Raw genomic sequence first — 20,693 nt, forward strand, 5'->3', positions numbered from 1 at the left:
TGCATTGGTGTGTCATTGGAAGCCTGTCACTCTGTCTCTATAACTCTATATTGGTAGTTGCAGCGTGGCTTAACCTTCATGACAGGCTCTTGTGGAACTGATTTGCACACATAATTGGAAACGCATGTGGGTGAAACTGAGAAGACTGAGGACGAGTCTGTCCTGACATGAGACTACAGTTGTAGGTTGTCGTCTGTCTGTGTAAAGGGCACCCAGAGGCACCCCATGGAAATGGTTTGTGTCCCACACACGGGAATGTCTGAACCAGCCCTCTTGTTGGAAACACTCAAGAATGCAGACAGAGCATGGTCAAATTATTTATCATCGTACATTTCAATTACTGTTTTTGTGTGTCTGTAAATCATGAAAAAAACAACCACAATTTCACGACCTTTCCACTTTCATGTCTGTGATGATCAGTGAATTGTTTCTTGAAGTTTGGATGATATGAGTAGCACCTCTGATCCTACCTCTGTCTCCATCTCAGTCTCCAGTTTGCTACATATCCAGGTGCCCTGGTGTCAGAGTATGGGGTATACCCGTGGCCGTGAGTCCAAGCTGGTCACACAGGGATACATTTGGCCCTGGAAACTGTAAACTGCCTGCCAGTCATCTATGTCTTGCTGGGTCCCTTTGATTCCAGTCAGCTCCTAGGTTATATGAGCCAGCAGTAGACATATTAGAGAGAGAGGCCCTCCAGAGCAGCTTGACTGGCTTGCCGGGGACAGGACAGTGCCCCTGCTACACCCTGGAACCATGTTCCAGAATCTCCATTTCAGTTTTAGGCTGTGTACTCATCCCATTTAACCAAATTATCCAAAGCTGGGTTGTTGAGATGTTGGAAACGAAAAAAAGAAAAAAAACATAAATTTCAAAAACAGGGTTTGGGTTTAGTATGGCCAATTGTACAATAGAATAGTACAGTAGTCAGTCAGGCTATGCATATGAGCTGTAAATGGTAAAGGGCTAATTAGTGTCCCTACTGGTCTCCCTCTGTATGTACAGGAGGTTTTCATTAGGGTCTCCTCTCAGTCCTCAGCCTGCAGCTGCTCTCCAGCTCTTCCTTTTCCCACAGTTTGAGTAAATACTTCCTATCAACCTGGGAAACATCACAGCCCACTAAACCTGGGCTATGCTCATAGACTGTGACTATTCTGGTCATGAGTGGGACATTCTCTGACAGTGGCTGGCTTTGTGCATGGAGGATTTGCCCATACATTGTAGGAGGGTGGTGCAGGTCTTCTCAAGTTGGTTTTATTGACAGTAGAAAATTAGATTCCACTGAACTGCAATAGTTGTATCTTTTCCAACCCATGACATGGTACTCCTTAGTGTTGCTCACTCCACTGTCTTGTTGTGTGCATCATTAAGGAAGGAGGTATTGGCACTGTTCTGTCATTGAAGACATGCAGCTGAACAGATGCAGCTGAACAGTTCACTTGATATGGATGAAAATACCCGGGGGGAAAATGCTGACAGTCCGCACTTTAACTTCATAGTCATTGTTTGATTTCAAATCCAAACTTTTGTAATATAGAGCCCCAAAAAATAAAAAAGGGTTCACTGTCCCAATAATTACAGAGGGCACTGTAATTCATATCATAGGCCTAGTAGTACTGTAGAGCTCTTTTTACTTGCACACAATATAGCTGGACCACCCCATCCTGTCCCTAGGGGTCCACAGCACTGCAGCGCCCCAACCCAACACACCCCACTCAGCTTTACGATCTTAGTGAAACATTCATTATTGGTTTCAGGTGTGATAGGCCAAGGCCAGAGTTTCAACCAACAGTACGGCAGACCCCCAGGGCCAGGACTGTGCAGCCCAGCAGCTAGGGATTGCCCACAATAGGTATCTCCCCTGACGTGGGCATGTTTTCAATATAGACTCCTTTTGTCATACAGTATTCCATATAAGGCATCCAGACCTTATGAAAATTGCACAGTATACCTGTAATCTTGTAATATATCAAATCTAGTGATACATGACTTGACATTTCTGACATACATTTCTTGACATACATGACCTCCCGGGTGGCGCAGTGGTCTAGGGCACTGCATCGCAGTGCTAGCTGCGCCACCAGAGTCTCTGGGTTCGCGCCCAGGCTGGGCTGGGTTCGCGCCCAGGCTCTGTCGCAGCCGGCCGCAACCGGGAGGTCCGTGGGGCGACGCACAATTGGCATAGCGTCGTCCGGGTTAGGGAGGGTTTGGCCGGTAGGGATATCCTTGTCTCAGTATGTAAAAATGTATGCACTCTACTGTAAGTCGCTCTGGATAAGAGCGTCTGCTAAATGACTAAAATGTAAATGTAATTTCTGCCATTCATTGTGATATTGTGGAAGGATAACCAACCTAATTAATAATTCCAAAATTAAATCTATAATCGGCTTCCTATTTCCAACAAAGCATCCTTCACTCATGCTGCCAAACATACCCTCGTAAAACTGACTATCCTACCGATCCTTGACTTGTCATTTATAAAATAGCCTCCAACACTCTAATCAGCAAATTGGATGCAGTCTATCACAGTGCAATCCGTTTTGTCACCAAAGCTCCATATACTACTGTCACGACTACCGGTCGAAGTCGGCTCCTCTCCTTGTTTGGGCGGCGTTCGGCGATCGACGTCACCGGCTTACTAGCCATTGCCGCTCCATTTTTCATATATCCATTTGTCTTGTCTTGTTTCCATACACACCTGGTTTTCATTTCCCCAATCAATCTACTTGTATTTAACCCTCTGTTTCCCATCATGTTTTGTGTGTAATTGTTTCATGTTATTGTGGTGTCTTATTACGCGCTTTACTTTTGTTATGTTCTGTGTTTTGAGCGCATTTGATTTATGTAGTGCTCTCGTTTTGGAACTAAAATAAAAGTGCGCCTGTTTACCTCACGCTACTCTCCTGCACCTGACTTCGCCTCTTATACACCCGTTTGACAGAATTACACACCTCCAATGGAGTCAGCAGGAGCAGGTACCCCGGTTAGAGGAGTCGAGGAGCGCGTCCAGGAACATTCGGCCATGCTACATCATTTTGGTGCCATGATGGATCGCGTTGTCCAGACTATGGACTGCTGGGAGAGACAGGAAGTCTCTCCAGCGCCTCGACCAGCACAACCGGGGTTGTCTCCACCTGTTCCATCCGGAGAGAATTCCAGTGGGATACGTCTCTCCCTTCCCAGGGAGTATGATGGAACGGCAGCACAGTGCCAGGGATTCTTGTTACAACTGGACCTCTACCTTGCCACTGTGCACCCAGCTCCCTCAGGAGGGGAGAGTGGCCACCCTCGTCTCCTGCCTCACAGGAAGAGCGCTGGAGTGGGCAAACGCCGTATGGAGAGAAGGAGACACGGCGCCAGACCACTTTGAGGAGTTCACCCGTCGCTTCAGGGCCGTCTTCGACCATCCACCTGAGGGCAGAGTGGCGGGGGAGAGGCTCTTCCATTTGAGACAGGGAACGAGGAGCACCCAGGACTTCGCCCTGGAATTCCGGACCTTGGCTGCCGGAGCAGTCTGGAACGACAGGGCCCTCATCGACCACTATCGATGCAGCCTACGAGAGGACGCAGCTGGGAATTTTATCGACAGAGCATTAGCCATTAGGTTAGGGATCCCCATTTTTCCTATAGTTAGACCCTTCCCGGTACACGCTCTAGATAGTCGACCATTAGGGTCCGGGCTAATCAAGGAGGCCACCATCTCTTTGGCCATGGTTATGCCGGGGAGTCATGAGGAGAGGATCAGTCTCTTTCTCATTGACTCTCCTGCGTTTCCTGTGGTACTAGGCCTTCCTTGGTTGGCTCTGCATAACCCCACTATTTCCTGGCAACAGAGGGCTCTCATGGGGTGGTCGCGAGAGTGCTCAGGGAGGTGTGTAGGGGTTTCCGTTGGTGCTACCACGGTGGAAAGTCCAGACCAGGTCTCCACCGTGCACATCCCCCAGAATATGCCGATTTGGCTCTCACCTTCTGTAAAAAGAAGGCGACTCAATTACCACCACATCAACGGGGGGATTGAGCGATAAATCTCCTGGCAGACGCTGCGCTTCCCAGGAGTCATGTGTATCCCCTGTCGCAAGTGGAGACAGTGGCTATGGATACATATGTCTCTGAATCCCTGCGTCAGGGGTACATTCGACCCTCTACTTCACCCGCCTCCTCAAGTTTATTTTTTGTGAAGATGAAGGATGGAGGTTTACGCCCGTGCATTGACGATAGAGGTCTCAATCAAATCACGGTGAGGTACAGTTACCCGCTACCTCTTATCGCCACGGCGATTGAGTCAATGCATGGGGCGCGCTTCTTCACGAAACTGGATCTCAGGAGTGCGTATCTGGGAGGGAGACGAGTGGAAGACAGCGTTCAGTACCACCACAGGGCATTATGAGTACCTCGTCATGCCGTACGGGTTGATGAATGCTCCATCAGCTTTCCAATCCTTTGTAGACGAGATTTTCAGGGACCTTCACGGGCAGGGTGTAGTGGTGTATATCGATGACATTCTGATTTACTCTGCTACACTCGCCGAGCATGTGTCCTTGGTGTGCAAGGTACTTGGACGACTTTTGGAGCATGACCTGTACGTCAAGGCTGAGAAATGCCTGTTCTTTCACCAGGCCGTCTCCTTCCTAGGGTATCGCATTTCCACATCAGGGGTGGAGATGGAGAGTGACCGCATTGCAGCCGTGCGTAATTGGCCGACTCCCACCACGGTAAAGGAGGTGCAGCAATTTTTAGGGTTCACCAATTACTACCGGAGATTTATCTGGGGTTTTGGCCAGATTGCTGCGCCCATTACCTCACTGCTGAAGGGGGGTCCTGTAAGGTTGCAGTGGTTGGCTGAGGCGGACAGGGCTTTTGGGCAACTAAGAGCTCTGTTTACTTCGGCTCCAGTGCTGGCCCATCCGGATCCCTCTTTGGCATTCATAGTGGAGGTGGACGTGTCCGAGGCTGGGATAGGAGTCGTGCTCTCACAGCGCTCATACACGGCACCGAAACTCCGCCCCTGTGCTTTATTCTCGAAGAAGCTCAGCCCAGCGGAGCATAACTATGATGTGGGGGACCGGGAGTTGTTGGCTGTGGTTAAAGCGTTGAAAGCGTGGAGACATTGGATTGAGGGGGCTAAACACCCTTTTCTCATCTGGACTGACCACCACAACCTGGAGTACATCCGGGCAGCGAGGAGACTGAATCCTCGTCAGGCAAGGTGGGCCATGTTCTTTACCCGTTTTGTGTTTACCCTATCCTACAGACCAGGTTCCCAGAATAAGAAGGCAGACACACTGTCTGCATGACACAGCTCCTCTGTATGACACAGAGGAGCGACCCATGGATCAGACTCCCATATTCCCGGCCTCCTGCCTGGTAGCGCCAGTCATGTGGGATCTGGATGCGGACATTGAGCAGGCGTTGCGTACAGAGCCCGCTCCCCTCCAGTGTCCCCTTGGGCGTATGTACGTCCCGTCTGCTGTCCGTGACCAGTTGATCTCTTGGGCCCATACCTCTCCCTCCTCTGGTCATCCGGGGATCGGTCGGACGGTGCGCTATCTGACTGGGAAGTACTGGTGGCCCACTTTGGCTAAGGACGTGAGGGTTTATGTCTCCTCCTGCTCGGTGTGTGCCCAGTGTAATGCTCCGAGACACCTGCCCAGAGGTAAGTTACATCCCATACCCGTTCCACAACAACCTTGGTCACATCTGTCAGTGGATTTCCTAATGGATCTTCCTCCCTCACAGGGAAACACCACGATCCTGGTCGTTGTGGATCGTTTTTCTAAGTCCTGTCGTCTCCTCCCTCTGCCTGGTCTCCCTACGGCCCTACAGACTGTGGAGGCCCTGTTCACACACGTCTTCCGGCACTACGGGGTGCCTGAGGATATAGTGTCGGATCGGGGTCCCCAGTTCACGTCGAGAGTTTGGAAGGCGTTTATGGAACGTCTGGGGGTCTCGATTAGCCTTACCTCAGGTTTTCACCCCGAGAGTAACGGGCAGGTAGAGAGAGTCAATCAAGATGTGGGCAGGTTTCTGAGGTCCTATTGCCAGGACCGGCCGGGGGAGTGGGCAGCGTTTGTGCCCTGGGCCGAGATGGCACCGAACTGGGGTACCAGCCGGTTCTGGCACCGTGGCATCAGGGTCAGACCGAGACTCCTGCGGTGGACGAATGGTTTAGGCGCGCGGAGGAGACATGGGAGGCCGCCCGTGTCCATCTCCAGCAAGTCGCTCGTCGTCAGAAAGCCAGCGTGGACCGTCACCGCAGTGAGACCCCGGTGTTCGCATCGGGGGACCGGGTCTGGCTCTCGACCCATAACCTGCCCCTCCGCCTGCCCTGCCGGAAGCTGGGTCCTCGGTTTGTGGGGCCATTTAAAGTCCTGAGGAGGGTGAACGAGGTATGTTATAGGTTACAACTCCCCCCTGATTATCGTATTAACCCCTCGTTCCATGTGTCTCTCCTCAGGCCGGTGGTGGCTGGTCCGCTCCAGGAATCTGAGGTGCGGGAGGTCCCTCCGCCCCCTTTGGACATCGAGGGGGCCCCGGCGTACATTGTTCGTTCCATCCTGGATTCGAGGCGTCGGGTGGGGGGCCTTCAGTACCTCGTGGAGTGGGAGGGGTATGGGCCGGAGGAGAGGTGCTGGGTTCCGTTTGCAGATGTTTTGGATCCTGAACTGCTGCGGGAGTTTCACCGTCGCCCTGCGCCTCGTCCTCCGGGTCGTCCTCGAGGCCGGTGTCGGCGCGCCGCTGGAGCCGCGCGTCAAGGGGGGGGGGGGGGGGGGGGGTACTGTCACGACTTCCGCCAAAGTCGGCTCCTCAACTACAGACCACTGTGACCTGTATGCTCTCGTTGGCTGGCCTTTGCTTCATATTCGTCTCCAAACCCACTGGCTCCAGGTCATCTATAAGTCTTTGCTAGGTAAAGCCCCGCTTATCTCAGCTCATTGGTCACCATAGCAGCACCCACCCGTAGCATGTGCTCCAGCAGGTATATTTCACTGGTCACACCCAAAGCCTATTCCTCATTTGGCCGCCTTTCCTTACAGTTCTCTGCTGCCAATGACTGGAACGAATTGCAAAAATTACTATAGCTGGAGACTCATATCTCCCTCACTAACTTTAAGCATCAGCTGTCAGAGCAGCTCACTGATGATCACTGCACCTGTACATAGCCCATCTGTAGATAGCACATCCAACTACCTCATCCCCATATTGTTATTATTATACAGTATATTATTTTGCTCCTTTGCACCCCAGTATCTCTACTTGCACATTCATCTTCTGCACACCTATCACTCCAGTGTTTGATTGCTAAATTGTAATTACTTCACCACTACGGCCTATTTACTGCCTTACCTCCCTAATCTTACCTCATTTGCACACACTGTATATAGATTTTTTCCCCCCTATTGTGTTATTGACTGTATGTTTGTTTAATCCATGTGTAACTCTGTGTTGTTGTTTGTGTCGCACTGCTTTGCTTTATCTTGGCCAGGTCGCAGTTGTAAATGAGAACTTGTTCTCAACTGGCCAACCTGGTTAAATAAAGGTGAAATAAAAAATAAATAAATAAACCTTCCAATTAATGGAAATGCATTTGTTAGCCGCTATAAATGATAGGTTAAACAGTTTCTTCTGATAACAGTCTCCAGTATCAACATTCCCAAGCAAACAAAAACAGGGAGAAGGGAGAATCTGCAGACATGCAGAGAAAAAATAACATACACTTTTCCAGAATTCAGCCAGCCTTCACAAGAGAATAACATATTGAAATATGTTGCCTTTTGTGTTTTATACCTATATCAGAGGAAAGACATTCCTGAGTGCATGATATTCAGTTTCACTGGCATATAGTACATTCTATGGATAGTCTTAAACTGCATTAATTTATGTCTGAGATCATATGAACATGAATGGGCATTCAAACATACACTATAAATACAAAAGTATGTGGACGCCCCTTCAAATTAGTGGATTTGGCTATTTCAGCCACACCCATTGCTGACAAAATCGAGCACTCAGCCATGCAATCTCCATAGACAAATAATGTCAGTAGAATGGCCTTACTGAAGAGCTTAATGACTTTCAACGTGGCTCCGTCATAGGATGCCACCTTTCCAACTAGTCAGTGCGTCAAATTTCTGCCCTGCTAGAGCTGCCCCGGTCAACTGTAAGTGTTGTTATTGTGAAGTGGAAACGTCTAGGAGCAACAACGGCTAAGCCGCGAAGTGGTAGGCCACACAAGCTCACAGAACGGAACTGCTGAGTGCTGAAGTGTGTCTGTCCTCAGTTGCAACACTCACTACCGAGTTCCAAACTGCCTCTGGAAGCAACGTCAGCACAATAACTGTTCGTCGGGAGCTTCATGAAATGGGTTTCCACACACAAGCCTAAGTTCACCATGCGCAATGCCAAGCGTCGGCTGGAGTGGTGTAAAGCTCGCAGCCATTGGTTTCTGGAGCAGTGGAAACCTGCTCAGATAAGGCATGACAAAGAAATACCTTGCCGTACATTTATACATTAAATTATCCAAGAATATAATAAATGGTTCAATAATTGAAATGACCATTATTCCCAGATCCCAGACTGTGGCTTACTCATCAAACAAGATGGAACTTTGTATCCATTCACTGATTGTTATAATATACTACAAAATGTGTAACCATCTGGTCCTGCTAAGACATGATGAGCATAGTGTTGTGTACTGACTGTGCACCATGACAGTGAAGCCTGCAGATATGTTTATACCTTGTCAGTGTGAAAAGTAGAGAATGAGCTAGGGAAACTGACAGATCAATAATGTTACGTTGCTATACTGACTGTGATTGGGGCAAAATAATATCTGAAGTTAGCCAATTTTTGGCTAGCTTTAATGGTACATCAACTGGCAAAAAACGAACCAAGTTAATTTACTAATTTACTTATGTTGACAAAACAAAGGCAATTTCAGAATGTGGGAGAGTCATGTCCCCCCGTCCCCAGTGAATGTTGTGCCCCTGGGGTAAAGGGTTAGGCTCAATTGTTTGGTCCCCACAAGGTTGGTAAAACCAACGTGTGTTGTGTGAGCGTGCGTGGATGTGTCTTTGTTTAATAGATGGAACACATACTGTAAATGTCTTTAAGTGTGTGAGATGTGTAGGTGCCTAATGTCTGAGTATGTATAATGTGTCATTCTCTCCTATGAGTATGTGTGTGAGAGGGTGAAAGTCCATCAGTGAATGTAATTCAGCTTTTGAACATTCGAAACCATTTTCCCTGGCTTCCCACCTGCATTCCAATTGCTCGTTACTCAATGGGAAATATCTGGCAAACGCAGCATTATAGCAGCTTTCGAAGTGGTCATCCCATTCCTGACAAGCCAGTTTTACTAACTCCATTAGTAGTAATGTATTGCATTGACAATGTTTGTTGTTTAGCGTACTTCATCTATTTAATTGTATTTGTTGAACTTGAGTACTTTGAGTACATACTTGTGCATTCTAAGTAGTTAAATAACAGTGCGGATGATGACACCAAACAAACATTTTTGTGTGTGTAAATCTAAATGTCCTAGGCATCATGCCAGTACAATCTGTTAATTCAAACAAGTATTCATTCTCCGTAAGCCCCCTCCCCCCCACTTCTTGCAGTTCCACCTGTTGGTCTCCCTCCTCCACCCCTTCATCCCCTCCACCCTCCCTTTTCTAAACCATAATCCTGGGAAGCTGGATTAGGGGTTTGGGGTCAAATGCTTTACAGGAGAAGGTTACCCTTTTCACAGTGCTAGAATGGTTTGCTTGGGCGCTGCTGTCGAGTTTGCAGTCAAGCCAGTAAAAGTGAGAATGTGACTTGGTGAAATGTAGGAAATGTAAAATGGGCTTCAGGATGATAAGAACGCATGCAGCCAGACGTTCTACATTTTGATCAGTGTTGTCAAAAAAGGTTATGAAACGGTAATGACCGATGGCCTGATTAGAGGTAGTGGGTGCTGAGGGGCTTAGGGGTGGAGATGGTATGTCCTCTCTGGTCATAAAAAAGGTTGTATAATCTGTGATCATGTCTCTGTAACGGCATACCTGGCCTGGGAACCTCACGCTTCACTGATAAACACAGGGATTAAGAGCTCTGGTTCCACTGATCTACTGATCCCATGTCGAGAGTGAGTGAGTGAGTGAGTGAGTGAGTGAGTGAGTGAGTGAGTGAGTGAGTGAGTGAGTGAGTGAGTGAGTGAGTGAGTGAGTGAGTGAGAGAGAGAGAGAGAGAGAGAGAGAGAGATTTTTAAACGTATTATGTTAAATAAAGGTTAAATAAAAAATAAACAAAATAAATCACACACTTACGGTAAGGTATTTTCAGAGCGTTATTACGGACACCATTTGCTCAGCATGGGGTGCAGGAATAGTACCAGGGTTTCTCAATTTAACCCTGACAGATCCTCCAGCCAAGAATACCCAGTCAGTCAGTCAGTCAGTAGGTTTTTGTTTCAGCTGTGGGCTGCCTGCTTGTCGTTGAACCGGGATGGTTCATTCTAAGCTGTGGAAGTATATGGTGTTTGCCTAAGCACAGATCTCCTTATACAGCCCTAATAATGATTCCATTAATTGAGTTAATTGTGAAATTCTCTCATTTCTGTGTCTGTTTTGGATTAAAGCTAGAAAGTCTGCTAGACTGCAGTGATCGAAGGAGTGGACTGGCCTTCTGCTGACTCACCTTCTGTAGTAAAATAATGTCGTTTGAGAGATCAAGTGCTTTTACGATATCCTAGCTTGATTTGTTTCTCCATGTTTAAAATCAAATGTATATGTGTAGGCTATGTATTTTTCTTCGAGCATGTAACTACTGAATAAGCCTAGGTACTAATGGCAGTATTAATGTATGTGCCAGTTAAAACAGCTCAGTCTGTATTGACAGGAGAGCCTGTGCTAGACAGTGTACTGTACTGAATTTCCATAATCACAAAGCAAAGGCAAGATCCCTGGTTAATGGGTCTGTATGTACAGTAGGGGGCTATAAGTCCTCATTCACTGCTGTGTTCACCTCTCCATCTGTAGATAGCCAGACATATAGAGGGACTAACGCGCTCACACACACACACACACACACACACACACACACACACACACACACAGACAGACAGACAGACAGACAGACAGACAGACAGACAGACAGACAGACAGACAGACAGACAGACAGACAGATAGACAGACAGACAGACAGACAGACAGACACGGACAGACAGACACGGACAGACAGACACACTGAAAACACATCATCCAACACACAGAATGTTTTCCCGACAATAAGTCAGGAACAATAGCAGGCATCTCAAACACAACAGCTGTGATGAGTAATATTACTCCTGTGAGACATTAGGGAGAACTCTGTGTGACTGTGTTGGGAGGGAGTTGGGGGGTTTGTATACTCTAAGTATATAATGGAATTTTGTAGACTTGTATGAGAGGGGTTTTGTGTGTGTGTCTAGTCCTGAAGAAGTGTCCCAGTTGCTGTCTCTCTTCCATCTGTCAGAATGCCATCAGACTGACATCAGAACGGGGGTGTTCCCACAACCCAGTACCCCCTCACCCCTCTAAAGTCATATTATGTACACACACACACATGAGCAGACAGGCACATGCATACAATAAGAAAAGCTTTCTCTCACTTATACCCATTGTAAGATAAAAGGCAAGAAAGATCATTTTTACAATGTGTTTTCACCATTCCATCTTCTTCTGTCTTTTTTTTCTCTCTCTCTCTCTCTGGCTGTGCAGACACGTTCCAGTCTCTTCTGTCGTTCACTCTGAACCTGACCAGTGCTCTGTTTGACAGTGCCTATGAGCCCCTCTCCCAGGATGCTCGCCCCCTGGTGGCAGACCTCTTCTCCGTCCTCTCTCTCTTCCTGGGAGGAGACGGCAACACCTCCATGGAGCGCTCCGTGCACCGATTCTATGATGACCTCTTCCCACTGGTGTACCGGCGCCTTGTCAACCCTGGCCTGGCCTCGTCCCCGCCCTCCTCTGAGCACAGTGAGTGTCTGCGCAAGACGCGCCAGGATGTCAACCCGTTTGGGCCCCACCCTCGTGCCCTGGCCGAGGGGCTGACCCGGGCTCTGAGTGCAGGGCGGGCACTGAGCCGGGCACTGATGATAGGGGCAGAGGTACTGAACGCCACAGAGCGGGCAGGGCTGGCCAGGGAGTGTGGGCGTGCTCTGGTGAGAATGCAGTACTGCCCCCACTGCAGGGGCCTGACCCTGATCCGGCCGTGTGGAGGACTATGTCTTAACGTAATGCGGGGTTGCCTGGTGGGGCTCTCGGAGCTAGACGGGCCCTGGAGGCACTATGTGGCCCTGCTGCAGGAGCTGACGGGGGCCCTGGCCGGGGGCCACGATCTGGAGTTGGCCCTGCTGGGCATCAGGAACCACATCAACGACGCCATCCTGCACGCACAGCTGCATGGGCCACGCATCAGCTCCATCGTGAGTCAGCACCTCACCCATCACTCACACTTCACCTGTCTTAGGACTGTACTGATATGACACACCTCCCAAGGCCCATGATGACACATCTTGAGCACATTACCACCCCTCATAGGACACATGTCACTGAAAATCATGGTATGTCTCAACCGTCATATAAAACTTGTTTTCTTAAGTCTTTGTGTTCTCTATTAATGACACCCACAAAAAACCTCTCAAGACTCTTCTGTGTAACTCCGTGGTGGGCAAGGAGTGATGTGGCAAGGAGTTCCTTGGCTGCCTGTTAGGAGTGGGGGGCATGAGGCAGCATGGACCCTCTCTTTTGGCTTTGGACTCAACAGGCTGGGAGATGCGAGGCTGGCAGATTTCTTGGTACTTGTAAAGCAGGGAGCAAGAGAAGAGAGAAGGGAGAATTTGTCTAATTCCACCAAAGCTGAATGTCAAACAAGAGACTGTTTACAGAGAAAGACAGACAGGACATGATCTCTTTGCTCACACTAAAGAGAACCTGTGGTGTAGAAAAACATACCTATGTGTATTCTAGCTGAGTGATTTAGTTTAACAAGCTTGAATATTCAATTCTAGCTCCGATGATAAGTAGATTATGGTAATGATTGCACCTGTGGGCCTGATTATAAATATGATTATAATTGTATTTATGGTAATGAGACATGAAGGATTACACTATATAACACATATCTGTTTATGTTGTACAGAGGTGTTAGTGCGACAGGAGTGGGGGTCCGTGGGGACCATCAGCACCCCTCCCCATCCCATCAGCACCCCTCTCTGTTACTGGCACATTATTTGTAGTAGTCTTTTTACGGTCTCCCTGCCACCCCCAGGATCAAGTGTTGCTCACTCACTGGTTCAATAGGGCTAGGATGGCTGGTTACCCTCTGGGCCGGCATTTGAGGTCTGGACCCAGAGACGGGAAGGGAACCCCCCCCCCCCTTTCTTATGACTCATTCACCTTTCACAAACGTCTGCACATTCACTCTTTCACACCTTTTGCTTTTCGCCTCCTCTTCCTCCTGCTCCTTTTCCACTGTTTAACATTTCTTTCCCTCCCCACACAGATGTGTGTGCGCATTTTGTATGCGTGTTTATAATCCTTTATAATATAGGGGGATTATCATTCTAGATGTCCTGCTGCATGTCTTTCCTGTGGAGATAAACCTCCTCCTACAGTAACATATACCAAACTACCAGAGATAGAGGCGATGTGGGCCTATGTAGCTACAGTAAATCATGTGTTCGTTGACAATAACATCCCCTCTTCTGCCTTTCTGACTACTGCTACATAGCCCCTCTCTTTCCCCCTCCACATTCCCTTCACTTCCTCTCTCTTTTCCCCTCCATATTCCCTTCACTATCTCTCTCTTTCCCCCTCCACTACCTCTCTATTTTCCCCTCCATATTCCCTTCACTACCTCTTTTTTTCCCCTCTCTCCTTTCCTTGTCTTACTCCTGTAACGTGGTTTGTTGGGCCAGATTTCCAGTTGGCCAGGGGCATGGGGAGAGTTGCCTGCTAAGCACATCCATACAAACTGTCCATTAGCCTATCTACTGTAGTTAAGTGTAGGCAGATTATTATGCGGAGTGGAACAGGGGAACCCAAGAGCAGACTCAGACAAGGAGACTGGGATGAAGTAACCAAGGTATTTATTGACACACAGGGGGAGATGGAGTGAAGGTCAGGGGAAGCTCGGACGGGTTGCTGGAACCCATGTGCAGAGGCTGAGGCTGGAGCGAGAGGGGTTGAGACAGGGTAAGCAGGTCCGGAGGGGAATCCAAGGGAGTAGTAGAGTGGGGAATCCAGGACAGAGTAGCAGGATGACGAGACGTGGGACTGGAGACAGGGACCAGAGTCAGAGCGGGCTGAACTGTAGCGGAGAGGAAAACAGCGTCAGGCAAGGAAAACAGGCACAACAGGATCTGAATAGTAACAAACGGCTAGAACCGTAGACTGACTGAGCAGAGATTACAATCTGGCAGCATGGAAGTGGCAGGGCTGAGTATTTGTAGAGGTCTTGATTATGGAACAGGTTGCAGCTGGTGGGGATCTGCTCTGACTCCAGCACACCTGTCTCCGCCCACACAATCACACACACACACAGAGAGAGAGAGAGGGAGAGAGTACTGGGGGAGTGGTGGCAGGTCAAGGAGACACAGGATGGCCAGTAGAGGGCGATGCAGGAGCAGATGTGACACAGATGCCTGACGCAGCAGAAGCAGCAGCAGGCCAGAGCAGACAGACACACCAACCTTTCCTCCCTCCCTCTCTCCCTCCGCTCCCACCCCCCACCAGAGCCTGCCAATCACTCCCTATCTGCCAAAACACAACAAGGTAGAGAGGAGAGGAGGTGTCCAAAACAGTCAGTGATGAGAGACTAGAATGACGATAGACTTCAGAAAAACCCACCCGACACAGACAGTGCCTAACATTCTCTTACATTTCAGCATTATTTTCAACTCTTGTACCAGGTATTGCTGTAGCGTGGGATATATGGTGGTAATTAAGAATCCTAGAATCCTAATGAATACATCCAGTTGATTTAAGTGAAAATGCTCAGCAACGCTTATTTGCATCTGCTAATTATATCATCGAGTTATAAAGGATTTATCAATCCTTAGAATCCAGACTGAAAGCTTTGGAGGAGCTAAGCCAGAATTTAGCTGAGCCACGGGGAGGCAGAGTCTCTGATGAGATCTTGATTGACGGGACGCAGGGGCACTTTGGTGATGTCACTCAAGCTCCACCAGTCTTTTGATGAGTTAAAGTCTACTTTATTAGCATGAGCATACTCTTTGTCCTGTAGAATTGTGGGTTTTAAACTGTGTATTTGTGTTCTGGTCTGGCATTGAGCTGTTTTGAGGCTTCCTAAAGGATCTGCCAGCCATTCAGTGGGTTTCCTCTGGTCCTGTCCAGCCATCTATGGCCCCAGTGAACCCCCTCAGAGAGTGTCTGTAGGCAGACCGCGGCCTGCCCTCCTGAATGCAAATCCAACTCTGGACAAAGACTCCTCGCGCTGGCTGGGCAACCCCTTCCCACAATGCTTTGCAATGCAGGGCCTGGGACAGAGTGATGAGAAAGTTTCTGTGGCTAATCTCTGGACAAAAAAACTCTATAGGAACACATGCACACACACACACACACACACACACACACACACACACACACACACACACACACACACACACACACACACACACACACACACACACACACACACACACACACACACACACACACACACTTGAGTAGGTCTTGCCTCCAGCTTTCAGATAACAGTTGCTAATAGGGGTGACAGTTGCAAGCAGATTCCCTCGCTCTTTGGCTTCCCTATTATAAAAAAGAGGAGGTTCCCCAGATGTATACAAACCCATTCTCATTATGTGCAAACAAGAGATACAGATGAATACACACCCACCCTTAATGTCAGTTAGCTGGAATGCTGTCTAATCTCTAGGGAATGCAGTTTGTGTCTCTGTTGGTCTCAGGGGTTCTGTCCAAGCTTTACATGGCCCTGTGGTATTACTCAAGAGTCGGTAGCAGAGCTTTTCTGAAACTTCCATATTTCACTGTTTCACAGCACCCTACTTACTGTCCAGGAGCCAACTGTGCTAATTCCATTAGAGAGCCTTTAAAGCCTGTCCACAGCTGTGTGGGTGGGAGTGGTAAATGGGATCCCTGTCACACTGCTCTATAACTCACTCCCAGCTACTCTCCACCGAAAGCAGCAGGAGGAGAGAGAGAGAGAGGGAGGGAGGAAGAGAGAGAATACACCATCTCAGCTTTTTGTTTTGGGCCACCGATTGCTGATGAATTTAACCTTGGTTTGTCTCTCTCTCTCTCTCTCTCTCTCTCTCTCTCTCTCTCTCTCTCTCTCTCTCTCTCTCTCTCTCTCTCTCTCTCTCTCTCTCCATTGCCCCCGCCAGCATCCGTCCAATTAGTCATGAAAGGGTAGGAAAGAGAAGTGCAACACCATAGCACCATAGCAACACCACCTCTGTTAATATCAGTTGTCTACACTCTCAGAAAGAAAGGTTCCAAAAGGGTTCTTCGACTGGTAGAACTCTTTTGGGTTCAATGTACATAGAACCCTCTGTGGAAAGTAGGGCCTGGGACGATACCAGTATCGCAATATTTTTATCCATGGCAAAAATGAAAACATGAAGCAGACCAAATTGTTTGGTCGTTTCAAAATCTCCTGTATGTAAAATATTGTGTGCTATAGCTTGGAAAATAAATAAATGTGACTCTGGGTGACAACATAATGTTTGTTTCCAATGTTTCCTTGTCACAATACTAACGAGTATGACGATACTGGTATCGTCCTGGCCCTAATGGAAAGGGTTTTACATGGAACCCAAAAAGGTTCTACCCTGCACCAAAAGTGTTCTACCTGGAACCAAAAAGGGTTCCTCAAAGGGTTCTCCTATAGGGACAGCAGAAAAAACACTTTAGGTTCTAGATAGCACCTTTTTTTCTGAGAGTGTAGTGATTGGATCATTCCTCTCTGTGCAGTATCATAGTTCTGTATATGTCTGATTTTAGACAAAAATGATCTCCATTGTGTCCCTGATGATTTCCACAGCATAATCCCTGCAACACATCTGCAACACATCTGCAAAAGCTACTTATCAATGTGTTCACAAACTGTAGAGCATTCACTGTTAGGGATGTAATAAGCACCCTCTTTTTTCACACAGACTCATGTGCTTCTCTACCCACCCACCCCTCTCTCCACCTCTCTCTACCTCTTTCTGTCTCTGTCTCTGTACTTTCTCACCCCCCCCCCTCTCTGCTCTCTATTCTCTCTGTCTCTCTGACCCTTCTCTCAAATCCCTCTCTCTTAGGTTGATAAAGTATGTGGGCCTCTCACAGACACTCCGTCAGTGACAAGTATACGTCCCACCCTGAAGGTCATGACCTCCGTGACCACCTCCCCGACCTCGGCGGCCTCAACGCCCTCCCCAGCCGAGGTCACACTGGGCCGCTTGTCGCATACCAGAAGGTGAGAGAGAGAGGCGGCCATAGTGGCTGGTCCACTGCCTTAGAGTGGTTGGTGTTGTAGCTGGTTGGCATGCTGTTTTCCACTCCTGTCCCCAACATGTCTTTACACATTGCAATATGAGTTATTTATAAGCACACTTTTGCCATATATATTTTGTTGTCAAGCAAGCTCTCTTTATCATTATTATTTATTTACCTTTTGAAGTTTGCTCTCTCTTCCCTCTCCTTCGCTTTGACTTGTGTTTGATTTGCATTGGACCCATGCTATTCCCACACCATCTCCTTCTCTCTCCTTCCTCTCTCCTTGACCGTGATCACATCGTCCCAGGTCCTTACCTCTGAAACCATCCAAGATTGATAAGCCTAGAAGTCTGAAAAAGATCTCTAGGTAAGCATGAAGCCCAGCATCTCCCCCTCTCACATTATTGTGTCCATCTGGGATGGAGTACAGGGGTTGACCACCAGTGGCACTTTATTTAATCACCTCAATAAATATAAATATACTTATGATATTGTGGTTATGATCAACACCCTCTCTCTTTCTCCTCTCTCTTGCGCGTTCTCTCTCTCTCCCTCTCTGTCTCTACTCTCCCTCAGAGAGTTTATGGGCTATATTCAGCGCTACAGGTCCTTCTTCTCTGCCCTGCCGGAGACACTGTGTGAGAGTGAGATGGTGGGGGAGGACTTCACCTGCTGGAGTGGGGAGGACGTGGTGGACAGGTAGAAATTAACTCTTTCTATTGTTCTATATCTGTGTCCATCACACTTTGGTTACGTTCTCTTTACAGGACTAGTTGCCCAGTAAAAGGGAGAGGTTTTCAAACCAGGGGACATTCCTGTAGACATTTGGTTGCCATGGATTTTGGGAGCATGGCCTTGGACCTTTAGAGTATAGCGGGTTCGTTAGGAAGTTCTAGAGGCCATTCTCATGCAAATGCCATTGGAAACTTCAGAGAAACACTTTCATATATTTGCCGCTCTCTCTCCCGTAACCTGCCGCTCTGTCCTATAATAACGTTGGTCATCCTGGTTACTGTTGAGCGGGATAGAACCCCATACAGTATGGACCTCTGTGTAAACACCTTGGTGTTAAGTGTACTTATCTGACCTCCCATTCTAACCAGCTCTCTCTCCAGTGGCTCCTGATTGTTCTGGCCCTGGTCCCCCCCTCTGGCCCTGGTGCAGAACAGCTTTCCCCCCTCTGCTGTGCAGTAGGCAGAGAGACCCCATTCACCTAGAACTCCTGGGCTGGTGCTCCCCCACTATCCCATTTATGCCTCTGTTTTGTCCCCTTTTTCAGACAATTCAACTGGGATTTGTTCTATCCCAGTTGAATTCACTGGCTGTGAAAGAGTGTTGGACCCAGTGGATAGTGTGCTTGAATCACTTTGGGCTGGGGGTGCTGGTGGGGGTTGGTGGGGGCTCCCCTAAATAGGAACCGTGGAAACCATGTTTTGTATGACAGAAGCATTCAATCCTCTCCAATATTTTGTGTGCTTATTAGTTTGTTTAGAGGTTGTCTATAACTAATACTGTATCAAGAGACATGTTGATTGGATGTACATGGATGTACATGGATGTATGTTTAATTGGATGTACATGGAATTTGCTCTTGCTCATAGTGGAATAGAATGGGGGATATACGTATTTTGATAGAATAGTTGAATTTAAGCACTAGATCTTATCTGAACCAAGCCCCAACGTCCATGAGGCAGAAGAACCATTAATAAGGGATTCTTATGTTTCTATGACAGTGGGTCATTATAGATGTGTGTCCATCTGAGTGCTGCTGTGCTTGTTTTGTTGTGGGCTAGGGAGAGACGGAGGGGGTTCATTGTGGCTCCAGTGGGCCCTCTGTGTGGCACTATCAAAAGCCCCAGGCCTGGTGGGCATTCAGGCTCTGTGAACCGTGCAGAAGAGCCGAGGCGGCCTCCTCCTTCGCTCCTACTGTACCTGCTGCCCCCCCTCCCGGGGGCCACTGAGAGAAGGGTCTGTTCTCTGGCCCTTTGGGGCTGCAGCCTGGAGCCCAGCCAAGCACTGGGGAGAGGAGGGCACCGTGACACTGGGGCACAGCCACTCTGCTGACCTCTTTACAGTTTCAATTCACTGACACCCCCCACCCCCTCCGCGCGCAACCACCCTCCGCCATTTGACCCAATTCACTTACTGACAAATGCCTTAGCTTGTGTGAGGGCTTTTGTCTCTGTATTAGCTGTTCTTATAGGTTGGTTTAACCCTCTCATGGTACACAGGCATCACATTCACCTCACCCAGAGGGTATAAGTGAGTTTGCACATGTGAAGAACCTCTCCTCATACTGTACTAGTGCTGTCTCTGCTACCCACCTCACATTATGGAGAACCACTGCCACCTAGAGGAAGTGTCTTGTATCCAAACATTCCTTCAGTTCACCAAAGGTGAAACAACACCCATTACTCCAAACATAGTTTCCCATATTTTTACACAGTTGCACTTTGCAGTATGGATGAAACCATAGCAACATTATAAAACCATAGCAACACTGTAAAACCATAGCGACATTATAAAACCATAGCAACATTATATAACAATAGCAACATTGTAAAACCACAGCAAAGACATCTTCCTCACATATTACCTGAGGATGAGGCATCGCTTCCCTGCTTTATTTTGACATGTGGTGTCTAAATAATTTATATTTGCATTGCTATGGAATAGGGTAAAATTATAAACAGTGTTAGTAATAATGTTTGTTAATACTGCATTTAGATCCAGTCTACATTCAACAGCAATGAACACGGTTGACTAGTAGTCTGTGACTACCATTATCCATACTCCTTTAGGGACCACTGGAGAGCAGTGTTGTAGCAGCCAAGGCTGAACGGGTCCTACGTTATTGCAGTGGTGTAAAGTAATTAAGTAAAAATACTTGAAAGTACTACTTCAGTCGTTTTTTTGTGGGTATCTGTACTTTTCTTTACTATTTCTTGTATTTTTTACTTTTACTTTTACTCCACTACATTCCTAAAGAAAATATTGTACTTTTTACTCCATACATTTTCCCTGACACCCAAAAGTACTATTTCCATTTTGAATGCTTAGCAGGACAGGAAAATGGTCCAATTCACACACTTGTCAAGAGAACCTACCTAGTCATCCCTACTGCCTGATCTGGCGGACTCACTAAACACAAAAGAGTGTGCCCCTGGCTATCCATTAATTAAAATAACAACAAAATGGTTTGCTTAATAT

The 20,693-nt window shown here is 47.8% G+C and overlaps 1 protein-coding gene across 1 annotated transcript in view; it reads left to right on the top strand.

The window, feature by feature from the left end:
* gpc5b (glypican 5b) overlaps positions 1-20,693 on the top strand; it is a 75,700-nt gene that overhangs the window by 8,976 nt on the left and 46,031 nt on the right. Inside the window, exons 3-6 of the mRNA XM_039001906.1 lie at positions 11,739-12,442; positions 17,306-17,463; positions 17,791-17,850; positions 18,060-18,182. Coding sequence (XP_038857834.1) covers positions 11,739-12,442; positions 17,306-17,463; positions 17,791-17,850; positions 18,060-18,182 — 1,045 coding nt within the window. The remainder of the gene's footprint in view (positions 1-11,738; positions 12,443-17,305; positions 17,464-17,790; positions 17,851-18,059; positions 18,183-20,693) is intronic.

The sequence above is a fragment of the Salvelinus namaycush genome, chromosome 10, assembly GCF_016432855.1.
Source record: "Salvelinus namaycush isolate Seneca chromosome 10, SaNama_1.0, whole genome shotgun sequence".
Lineage (NCBI taxonomy): Eukaryota > Metazoa > Chordata > Actinopteri > Salmoniformes > Salmonidae > Salvelinus > Salvelinus namaycush.